Source organism: Gouania willdenowi, chromosome 9 (genome assembly GCF_900634775.1).
Source record: "Gouania willdenowi chromosome 9, fGouWil2.1, whole genome shotgun sequence".
In the NCBI taxonomy this organism is placed as follows: domain Eukaryota; kingdom Metazoa; phylum Chordata; class Actinopteri; order Blenniiformes; family Gobiesocidae; genus Gouania; species Gouania willdenowi.
The window spans coordinates 13,809,706-13,821,893 of NC_041052.1; the positions used below are offsets into that span (position 1 = coordinate 13,809,706).

The 12,188-nt window shown below is 37.3% G+C and overlaps 1 protein-coding gene across 1 annotated transcript; it reads left to right on the forward strand.

Annotated features, from left to right (window-relative positions):
- The first annotated feature begins 841 nt into the window (after nucleotides 1-841).
- Nucleotides 842-11,307, forward strand: ap3m2 (adaptor related protein complex 3 subunit mu 2). Its single transcript, XM_028456682.1, has 9 exons — nucleotides 842-978; nucleotides 5,275-5,559; nucleotides 5,660-5,831; nucleotides 7,099-7,236; nucleotides 7,328-7,413; nucleotides 7,520-7,653; nucleotides 8,296-8,503; nucleotides 8,583-8,727; nucleotides 9,875-11,307. The coding sequence occupies exons 2-9, from the start codon at nucleotides 5,287-5,289 to the stop codon at nucleotides 9,973-9,975; spliced, it is 1,257 nt and encodes a 418-aa protein (XP_028312483.1). The 5' UTR covers nucleotides 842-978; nucleotides 5,275-5,286; the 3' UTR covers nucleotides 9,976-11,307.
- The last annotated feature ends 881 nt before the right edge of the window (nucleotides 11,308-12,188 follow it).

A 12,188-nucleotide genomic window follows, 5' to 3' on the forward strand; every position in this document is an offset into this window, starting at 1 on the left:
CATTAAACGAGTTTGGTAGCCTTGTCTCCTCAAAACATTTGGTTGTCAGATTAATTCTGTAAATACTAAGAATATACTCCTAAATGATTAATTTTGACCAATATGTATTAATACTTTATGTATTTACTTTATGTATTCCTACATGCAATACAATTATTTTACTTAAATTGGTCTGAATCTCTTGAATTTATGTAATTCTCAAGCAAAATTGGTATGGGAATTCAAATTTCGCAGTAATGTTTTTTAACATAAAAAAGTCACTAGATTTGTTCTTAGTAGTATTTTTAAGAGTTTTGGGAGTCTTCATGTCATAATGTGATGCAATGTCGATGAGGAATGTAAGGATTTAAGTAAAAATGCCAAACTAAATTGAAAGTTTGAAAAATCTCAGACATATATCCTTGATGGGAATTTTATTTGTTTAACTAACTATATTTTTTTTAAAAAATTACACATCTATAATGTACCTTAGCTTATTACTAGCACGTGTACATTGCATCTCGACGGAAAGCATTAAAGGTTTGATTCAACAATAGCTTAGAGAACAGCTTTTATTATTTTGTTTTTTAGATAAGTTTGAGTTTTATTTGTTAAGCGTCAAACGCAAAACAAATAATTACCCTTTTCTACGGTATTGGTCTGATTGAATGTATTCTGTATCAGATACACAAAATGTCAGACGAGGTTTCCTCCCACAGCCAATCAGCGGCCGGCTACGCAGGTGTTGTCGGTCCTACTCCCTCCAAGAACCAATCACAAGGAACTCACGAGTTGTAAGCTTCCGTATTATCAACCAACGGTTTAACGAAGTAGGCGGGACATAGTAGCGTAACAGGGTCGTGATTGGCTCATATTTTTCCCCCCCCAGAGTTGGCATCCACTGCTCCACCTAACTCGAAGAAGCGACATTGGTAGCATAATCTATCATTGAGTGAAACGGTGCAAATATAAACGACAACGTTAGAAAAACTGTCTCTGGTAAGTAAAACATTTTTGATACATATATTTTAACAGTTATAAGCAGTGTCGTTGTGTGGTATTTTTTTGCGGTGCACCGGGTGACGAGGCTTTTATGTCATGAGACTGGGGAAGGAGGAGCTGATGTAGCATCTTGTTCATTGATGGAGGCCGTTAGCTACTGATGGTATAAATAAATATTCTCCTAAATTATAGTGACCATTGGCCAGTGATTCATACTCATCGTTTGATAAACAGGCCGTTTTGTACAACTCCTCCATAAGGTTTCGAGCTATTAAAACCATTCTAGGGTCAGAATGATCAGTTTTTCTATAGACGATTGCTGCACTTTAGCAATTGCTTATTTACATTTCACAGTTTAAATCGCTCAATGGTTTGTATTGCGTCCCCCCTTTATAAAGAAAATCCAAAATAAAAATAAAGCTATTTCGACTTTTTTTCTTTTCTTACATTTTAAGCTTTAAATTGCAATTACTTACACCTCGTATTGTTCAAGGGTTCCCAAACTTTTTCAGCTCAAGTCCTCAGAAAAATTACGTGACTCTGTTCTATCTAATATTAATTCAATACATATTCGTTAGACTTGAAAAAAAAAAAAATATTTGTTTAAGATTAGAGTAATTGACTTTCTGTACAACCTAACACTATTAAACCCATTACTCCTAATTTTGTTGCACACATTTCAGTTGTGAACCCAGTCGTGTGTGTGGCTTACGTGGGACATAACTTATAGCTCTGTCACTCGTGCAAGCACACACTCCATCCCTCTGTTTACTCTGATCTTTTTAGTGTCTGAGCATTGGGATGATTCCCCGCTAATATTCTTTCTACATATATCACTACACCGGCACAGCCAATTTTCACATCCTCGGTTCCCAAAGTGCGGTGCAGGTACCCCCATGGTTACGCAAGTTGTCATGGGTGGTACAGTGAATGAAAAAATAATAATAATTGGAAACCATAATATAAATCTACCAGCAGTCAGGAGACTTCATGCATTGCCACAAATTACAAATTGACTCTGTAAGTCTACCCATGGTGAGAGAAAAGCTATCTCATAAATTAAAAAAGCGCCAATATGATGAGAGCTACATTGCTATGAAAAAATTACTTTATAATGGTTTTGCTACAGTGATATACATTCATTTAGCCTCATTCAGAGGGCCAAAGTTGAAAAAGTTCTGTTTCCTCCCTTGTTATTCAGCATTTTGTAAAAATCAGCTCCAAAAGGGGCAGTCAGATTTTTCTCCCTATTTGATGTCACCTAGCGGAAACTCCTCCTCCTGACAATTCTGGCTCCGCCTACCCTTTAAGAATGTGAGCTCCTCCCTCTCAAATTACCTCACAGCTAAAACAAACACTGGTTTAATATATAATATATATTATACTTTATTGTCATATACAGTATGTAAAGCTACATACAGGAAATGTATTCTCAGCATTTAACCCCTCCCTGAGGAGCAGTGGGCAGCCACAGTGTAGCGCCGAGACCAGTTCCATTTTTAGTATCCGTTATACTGCCTCGTATCACCTTTGACTTGAGCTGACGTGTTTGTGACACAATGTGACGCAGCGGTTGGACAAAACAGATAATTATCACCATAATGCACTATTCCTGTGGTTAATAGAGATGAGCATGAGAAAAAAGTAACTTAGCAGCTTAACACTCCGGTGAGTGTTTGAAGCAGCTGAATTACTCCGCTGCAGGTGTGATAAAAATGCCCTGACACATTGAGATGGACTCACAATCACAAAAGCCTCTTAAATAGTCGTGTGTTTTACTGTAATGTGCAGTTATTTGGCTGAAAACAATAACAGTGTGTGTGTATAGCAAAATAAAATTGCTTTAGTGATCACTGAGGCATGAAGTCTGCATCATAGACACATAGCATACCGCACCTTTAACGTACCCTTCCTTTGAGAGGGATGGTCACCGTTAGTTATGCAATATATTAATGTATTTATTTATTGGCAAAATGTTGTACTCCATGTAGTGTTAATGTATTAGGACATAAAAAGCTATCCTAAGTGTCATTGAGCAAGAAACTAAAACACAAGTTTGCTAGCGCCTTGTATAACAGATCAGTCTCCATGGGTGTATGAATGGGTGAATGCACCTATCAGTGTAAAGCACTTTGAGGCTACATGTTTGGCATAAAAGTGCCTTTACCCTTTTACTAAGCTACCAGAGTCAACCTACCAACATGTTTTAATTTTGAAGGAACCCGTTACCAGTGTTTGGAATAACGATGTTTAAAATAACGGCTTTAGGTAACGGCGTTTGTTTTTCAGTAACGGGGTAATCTAGCTATTTACTTTTTATGCTGTTATCGTTACTCAACGCTAAATGCGGTGCGTTACATGCAGTGATTGAATAAACTGTTGTCCGAAAGCACCCCTGGCTTCTTACTCAGCTGTAGTGAGGAGGTGGGTTAAAAACAAGGTGAGCAATTATGATTGGCTAAGGCGGCGTCATGTTCCATGGTAGCCAATCAGAGCCAGTGTTTTTACTCATGTGCCAGCACAAGTAGTGAGTAACTATAACTAATTACTTTTTTAAAGTAATGTTCCTAACACTACCCGGTACAGGAGAAGACACATTTTCTTGTCATCGCTTTGTCAGCTGATCAATCGGTCAGTACCAGAATGTTAGCCAGTGTAAGTAAAGAGAGAGTACGGCAGGATGTAGTGTTTTTCTTATTTTATTTTTTACTTTTTTGTGTATTTTTTTCATTTAGTTGATTAAAATTAGATCTACAACTAGGTGCATTGTTCATATAGATGATCCTCTGTCAGTCACAGATCCGTAAAATATCACACATTTTCACAGTCTGAGACACATACAGTATGTTCACATCTTTTAACTGGATGTGGACATTAAAATGTATACCTCCACTATGACACGCATGCTGAGTTATTGGACAATATGTGGCTAGGAGTCTGTTCTCTAGTTTAAATAACTAAACAGTCTCCCTTTAAATCAATCAAATACACAAATATGAGATAGCCAGTGTTTGAAAATGAGCTCTGCAACACAGCACGTTGCGGTCACGTGAGTGCTAAGATCAGACACATTTACTGTGTGCAAAGCAAACTGTCCAGAGCTTGAAACGAGCCTTTATCCACCAAGTCTGTGTCATGTGAGTAGCACTGAGTTCCTGGCTTGTCTTACCATCTCATAAAAGTTATATGACCCTCAACCTACAAAACACACACATCCAAATGAAGCAATAATTGTCTTCATTGAAGGAGAAGTGGAGTTAGAAATGGGGAAAAAAAAGAACTATTACAGCACAGAAGTAAACATGTTTCACTGCACATGAGCATCATAAGGTTTATATTTCCAATTTTTCCTTTCTTGCCAAATCTTTTTTTTTTTCCACTTTTGAAACAGAACAGTTCATTACATTTTAAGGCAAGTTCATCATAGATGATTTGGTGATATTTTTGGTGATAATTTATAAGATGTAACAAACCGGTTTAAAGTTCTGTATAAGCTCTTTACTGCTAAAGGCATGTAAACAAGTTGTTTGTCTTCCACTTTGTGTTTTTTGTTGTTGATAAAGCAAGTTTTATCCATACAAAAGAACGTTATCCAGATCAGTGGTTCTCAAACTTTTTTGGCTCACATAATCCCTTTTTCTTATTTCTGAATCCATGTACCCCCTTTGTCCGACTGCAACATTTTGCATGGAAATTTATTTAAAAACAACTATAGCGCATAATGATGGAATTAATGAGTGATAACACACATTTTAAAGAATCTCATTTTGTAAATAAGTAGAAAGAAACAGTATTTAGTGCAGTGGTTTCCAATAAAATACAGTTTCTTAAGATTGTGTAATGTTGCAATAAAAAAAGAAAGAAGAATTAAAATTTTTTTTAAATTATACGTAATGTTTCAGAAATTTCAGGCGACCCCACATGGGGTCCCGACCCCAAGGTTAAAAAACACTGATTTAGTGGCTCCTGAATAGACTTATTTCTGGTCATATCACACCTGGGGTGGGACCAAGACTGACAATTTGTTAATTTTCTACTCTCTCAAGTTACCCCTCTAGTGCCATAACATACCCCTCGGGGCACACGTACCCCCATTTGAGAAACTTTGATTCAAAGGGAAAAATATCAAATAACTGCTATACTTTCAAGGTTGTATTATTGAATAAATTTCAGAAACAACTTTAGTTTCATGTTGGTTTGTCTCTCAACTTTTTATTTATTTATTGACCTGTGAAAAAAACAGGATTCTTTTTATATCAACACGTAATTGTGATGGTCTTCTCCCTCTCTCAGCCTCCTGCCACAATGATCCACAGCCTGTTCCTGGTCAACGCCTCTGGGGACATTTTCCTGGAGAAGCACTGGAAAAGCGTGGTTAGCCGTTCAGTCTGCGACTACTTCTTTGAGGCACAGGAGCGCGCCACCGAACCAGAGAACGTGCCTCCAGTCATCTCGACGCCACATCACTACCTTATCAGCGTCCTCAGACATCGGATCTACTTCGTAGCAGTCATCCAGAGCGAGGTGCCCCCACTGTTTGTCATCGAGTTCCTCCACAGAGTCGTCGACACTTTCCAGGTCCTGACCTCCTCTTCCTTTTCCTACATCTACAAATAGTCTGAACAACCAGTCTGTCTTTTTAGTCTCAAATCCTGCTTGTGTTGTTCTCTGTTTTCAGGACTATTTTGGGGTTTGTACAGAGGCTGCCATTAAGGATAATGTGGTGGTGGTTTATGAACTGCTGGAGGAGATGCTGGACAACGGCTTCCCTTTGGCCACAGAGTCTAACATCCTCAAAGAGCTCATCAAACCTCCAACCATCCTCCGCACCATGGTCAACACCATCACAGGTCCTCTCTGTTTTATCCACACCAACAGTGATGTTGGATTCATTAAAAAACACAACAAAAACATGATTACCTCTGCTAAGACACATCACAGGATTTTTGTTTTTTAGGCTCTTAAAATATCAACTCAAGTACCCCCGTTTTTTTAAATTTCTGAAACCAAGTACCCATTTTGTCCAGCTACAACATCTTGTTCAGAATACTTCATTCATTCATAATGATGAATGAATGAGCGATAACACACATTTTAAAGAATCTCACTTTGTAAATAAGTTCAAAAGAAACAGTATTTAGTGCCTCATGAATAGATTTTTATAATTTCTGGTCATCTCCCACCTGGTGTGAGACCAAGACTGACTTTGTATTTTCAGTTCATGTTCTAATCAAGATAATTTTATTTTTTATTGTTATGATTATAATTTTAAACCAAAAATACACATAATAAACCCAATTTTTTTTATGCTTTAATTTGTATTTTTTTTTTAAACTTTTTTCTATGAAGTACCCCCTGTATTACTATTGCCTACCCCCATTTGAGAAACGCTACTTTAGAGCAGACTTTTTTTTTCTATTATCATTGTGTAACTGATCAAATAAGTCAGTGGTACATATCTCAGTCCCTGCAAATACACATATTAAAATTTTCAGGTCTCACTCTTTTACCATTTTTTTTTTTCACTTGACTGCAGTCATTTTTAAAAAGGTCAAAAGAACCCTCCGCTCTTCTAAAATCATGCAATTTTTTTTTACAAACAATCCATAAAAGTTCTTTTCAATTACACAAAAACTTTGTCTCAAAATCAAGGATTTTCCTGCAGGAACTGATATGTCACTTATTACCTAGATATTGTGGGTGACTTACATACTGTATATAGCAGTTATACATGAAAGTGCAGACTAGGGCACATTAATGTTGAAATTGCTTGTGTTCACTCCTAAAATCTTTGGCTCACATAAGGATCAAACTGCTCCATATTTTGCCCCTGAACTAATGACTTTAAGAGCTCTGCTTTACAGGAGGAATCTGTAATGACTGTAATTTCTGGATGAAATGGAGGCGTTTTTATTTAATCTTAAAACTGACTTAATTTCTGATCATTGGGAATGAGCTGAAGCACATATGGGTTTTCTTCTAAGGTGGATTTAAATGCTATTGAACCTGTGATACAGAACTAATCATTGTGTGGTGTTGATACAGATGCATCTTGTACATTTTGCCTATTCCTTTGAACACGTTCTCGCTAACGCTTGGGTATTGTCCTCATGCTAGGCAGCACCAATGTAGGCGAGCAGCTCCCCACAGGCCAGCTGTCAGTGGTGCCATGGCGACGCACCGGTGTCAAATACACCAACAATGAAGCCTATTTTGACGTGGTGGAGGAAATCGATGCCATCATTGATAAATCAGGTATGACTACAAACAAAAAGGTTTGTAAAACCCTGTTGATCTCCACTATGTATCATCACTTTTCCTGTATAATCTCCATCTCCTTCCTCAGGCTCCACCATCACAGCAGAAATCCAGGGAGTGATTGATGCCTGTGTGAAACTGACGGGAATGCCAGACCTCACGCTCTCGTTTATGGTGAGTTCAAGAAAAAGAAAAGAAAGCAACGGGTGAATCTTTGTTCAATTTTGGATCTTTGTCATTATTTTTACTTGCACTGTGTTTTGATACCTGTTTCTCCCAGAATCCTCGGCTGCTGGACGATGTCAGTTTTCACCCATGTGTTCGGTTCAAACGCTGGGAAGCTGAGCGGATCCTCTCCTTCATCCCGCCCGATGGAAACTTTCGCTTGCTCTCTTACCACGTCAGCTCACAGAAGTTAGTGTTTTCAGTAGGCTTTACACGGTCAGAGTTTTTTGGCCGATCAGTGAGTTTAAATAAACCAATCCGATCATATGAGGAGGGACGGTTAAAAATGTTCACATTGGATGCTGACTTCAGCTCTGCAGGCAGGTTGTTCCACTTCTTTGCAGCATAACAACTAAATGCAGCATCACCATATTTACTGTGAGCTCTTAGCTTCACTATCTGACTTGTGTCCATAGATCTGAGAGACCTGCTGTGTTCATACCCAACTAACATCTCACTGATGTGTTATAATGTACGTAGAGCAAAGATGTCCGTGGTGTGGAACATCTTCGGTGTAAATGACTTGATAAAACAATGCAATTGGAGCGTCTGCAAAACGTTTAATCACGACAATGACGTCATTGAGCGAATCGGCAAATTAAGACATTACAGCCGATCACATTACATAAAATACAAGTTATCAGCTCATCCGATATAGCCGATCAAATCGATGTAAAGCCTAGTTTTCAGTTCAAGTGATTATTGGTCTGATGAGTAGAAAGGAGTGAAAATGACACAAAAATGTCCATCAAATTAAAAGCTTAAGTTTTAAATTAAAAGCCTCAGGATAGATCTAATTTTCTGTTGTGCGTTGGTCTCTTTCCTCATCAGCCTGGTGGCCATTCCAGTCTACGTCAAACACAACATCACATTCCGGGAGGGAAGCTCCCAAGGACGCTTCGACTTGACGCTGGGTCCCAAACAGACCATGGGCAAGGCAGTGGAAGCAGTGCTGGTAAGCAGTCAGCTGCCCCGTGGGGTCCTCAACGCCAACCTCAACCCCTCGCAGGGAACATACACCTTTGACCCAGTAACCAAGGTACGGAACCATCCTCATTGGATGTAGTTTTTAAACGACCAAAGGTTGATTACTGTTTACTTCTTTGTGCTTAATCAAGTTGTTGACGTGGGATGTTGGCAAGATCAACCCACAGAAGCTTCCCAGTCTGAAGGGCACCATGAGCCTCCAGGCAGGGGCCTCCAAACCTGACGAAAACCCCACCATCAACATCCAGTTAAAGATCCAGCAGATGGCCATCTCAGGTACACACACATACACATTTAATCTCTTTGACATGTATTTTTTCACGTCAATGTGAACAATACGATTCCGACTTTTTTTCAAATCCGACCCAGGCTTCTGTAGTATGCGGATATAAATTGGATATGTGTCCGATGCGACTGCATTCTGGATGTCCAGGTTGTTGTTATCCGACCTATACTTTATCAAAAGGAGACAAACCTCACAATTGTTCGACAAAAGAGAAAAGCAATGGCTAACAAAGGAACAGAAAATAGTCAGTGGCAAAAAGGAGATGCTTTAGAACTGTTAAATATAAGGGGGTACCCGTCAGTTCATGCCAAAAAAGAGGGTTCATATTGTATTAACAAGATGTATGGGTATTTAAGATGAATGATCAATCTCAATAATAACAATTATAATATCTAGATGAATAGCATTAATAATTCCCTTCAAGTTGGTAAAGAATAGGAAGAAAGAGACAATTTCTCAGACCACATGATACCTCTGTGTCATTTGCTGAAGGGAAAATGAGTCGATAGCAGTTGTTGAGTTCAGGCTGCTGAAGAAAAGTGCAAACAGGAAAATCTAACAAGGTTTAATAATGTTAAAAGAGAGATCAAAGATTTCAAAAACTAAATAGCAAAATGAAATTGATTTATTATGTATACAGTACATTTTCAATAAATACAAGCAGAGCAATAACTTAAGTCCGTTCAGCATTTCCCTTCAGATGTCGGTTCATTTTTAGACCTTCATAAGTTAAAATAAATAATACTACATTATTCAATTTAAATGACTGTTAATAAATGTTTTTATTGATCCACTAGGATCTGGAATATGTAAAGCACACGTGCACATATTTTTGTAAGTATATAAAATGAATAGACTTTTACTTGTTTGCTTGAAAACAAAGAGAAAAAAAATCGTGATTGTCTTTATTTCTTTTTATGTCTTTATGACTTTACTGGTCTGATCCACTTTAGATCAAATAAAGGTTTATGTACCCCCTAAAAAAGGACTTTAACACCCCTAATTTAAAGTTCTGGTACCGTTCCAAGAAAATTATTTGAAACTTCCCTTATTTCCTCCATATAATTTAACCAAATAATTTTTAAAAACTACATTGAATTTCATTTAACCAAATATGATCCTTTTTCTCCATCTTAGGACTAAAGGTGAATCGGTTGGACATGTATGGTGAGAAGTACAAACCTTTCAAAGGCATTAAATACATGACCAAGGCCGGCAAGTTTCAGGTCCGGACTTGAGATTTCTGCTGCTGCTCTGAGACTATCGGACCAAACCATTATGGGACTGAGGAGGGGGGGGGTGACAGGAAAAGTGGAGCTCCCTCTGTGTATGCATTCACCTGTAAAATCTACTGTCATTGGTTGCTCCTTTTTAGCTGATATGAACAGCTCATTAACGTAAAAATAAACTAGTTTGATTTTTTTTTTTTTTTTTTTATTGTTTTGACCAAAAATAAGTCAGACTTTTACATTTCAACATAAGTACTGGTATGAATCAATCACACTCCAATTTTTGACTCGATTTGTTTTGATTTGTGATCTGTGTGTTCAGATGTTTAATGTTTATTATTATTCTACACTGTACCAACTTTTATTAAAGGTTTGGTTTGGTGAGTAAATGAAGTTTCAGGTAATTAAATGCGGTGTTTAGCAGTAAAAATGCCACTAAAACTGACTTTCTTCAATCACGTCGTCACCAAAACATTGACATAGAGCAAATAATCCGTCCTAATTTAACGTATTTAAGTTCTTGATGGCCTAACTGTAACTAAACTCTCTCCAATGTGGGTTGCCTGTGCTGGTAAGCTTACAGAATTCACTTTTGTGCTTATTCCAGCTGTTCGTCGGTTTTTCTTGCTCCTGTGTGTGTTGTGTAACGTTTTTATTATCTGCACTGCAGTCAACACTCTGACCAAAAATGTAAGGATGATTTGTGTGACGAGCGGCTGAAGCCGTTTGGTTATTGATGTGGAAAAAAATGAAGGTCCGTGTCCTCATATTTATTTGAATTCCTATTTATTTAAGTGAAACATCTATTTGCTCTTGTACTGTCACATCCTCGTTTTATCTATAAATGACCCGTTCCTTTCACACCACATATTACGATTGTGTTTTAAACGTGTCTAAATGTCTTCAACCGATTCATTTCAATTTGGATGCAGAGAAATGTAGAACAATTCTACCAGGACGTGACAGCTGTTACAGCCTGAAAAGCGGCACACTGTGCATTTTAATCACCCATTTGCATAAATCATGTAAACGTAACACTATGAATGTTGCCGTGGTAACGGAGCTGCTCTGGATTTAACTCAGCATGATGTGATGCATTGAGGTGTTGAGCAGAGCAGAAACCAGCCCAACCATCACGCACTAGTGTCCTACAGCTGGGACAAAGATCCAATGGGTCTCTGTGTACGTTATGTTCAGTTCTACAGAGGAAACGTATGACGATCTGCACAGAGGGGAAGAAACCTAGTTTAATAATGTGCTTTGCCTTTTCAATGGCCTCCAGCGGAGTATTTTGGACTGAAAGAATTCAAGATTGATGTGGAAAAGAATAAATATGTAAATAAACGATTAAAAAAAAAAATGAAGATTTATGTGGTTATTGGTGTGTGTTTGTGTGTCATTGTTAGACATCGCTATAAGGGCTTATGTAAATGACAGTGTATATACACATATTGAGACAAATGTTTCTTAAGGTTGATGGATTCAAACCACAAGTGTTTAAATGTGTTTGTTGCTTAAAATAAAGTTTTATAATAAATTATAAACCATATTGTGAGTTTCCATGGTACCTGTTAGGAAATACTTACGTATGGCGGATAGCACCGTCGTAAGTATACAAGCTTTGAATCATTCCCACAGTTATGATTCTTGGATTTTTTTATTTCAAACATTCATGCAGAGCCGTTTTTTGCTTTATGCGAACTATGTAAATCCATGTGTGTTCTGTTGTTATGATACTGACATTTGTGATAGTCGGGCTGCAAACGTTAGCTCATCAAGAGATAAAGACATGCACACGTTATTTGAGTTAGAATAGATTAAAAAGTGAATATCTAACAATAGTCTTTTAACTAGAAGATGTTTTACATTTAGAAATGAAACAATCAGCAGACATTTACTGCTGATTTAAAGCAAACGAAATCACGTATAAGGTTATTAATTTTATTATTTATCACTGATATACATGTTTAATTTATTTGCTATATGTATATTAGTTGTTTAATGTGTATTAAAAGAGAAAGCAAACTTTTTTTATTTGTTTTATTTTGGTCTCCAACTGTCTCTTAGTGATCATCTGACTACACCAGTTGTTCTAATTTGTCTCATTGCTTACATACTGCTTGTGTTCTTGTTGGATTTAGATTAAGTTCAAATCAGATGTTTTCGGATTCTGTTTTTTAGAGAAAATAGGCCTTAAAAAAAGTTCACTGGAATTAATTTTA

Bases quoted from the DNA above. Each gene is read 5' to 3' on its own strand.
- ap3m2 (XM_028456682.1), top strand. From the start codon at position 5,287: ATGATCCACAGCCTGTTCCTGGTCAACGCCTCTGGGGACATTTTCCTG. The intron at 7,654-8,295 runs GTTAGTGTTTTC...TTTCCTCATCAG, and splicing joins TACCACGTCAGCTCACAGAA to CCTGGTGGCCATTCCAGTCT. The intron at 8,728-9,874 runs GTACACACACAT...TCTCCATCTTAG, and splicing joins CCAGCAGATGGCCATCTCAG to GACTAAAGGTGAATCGGTTG.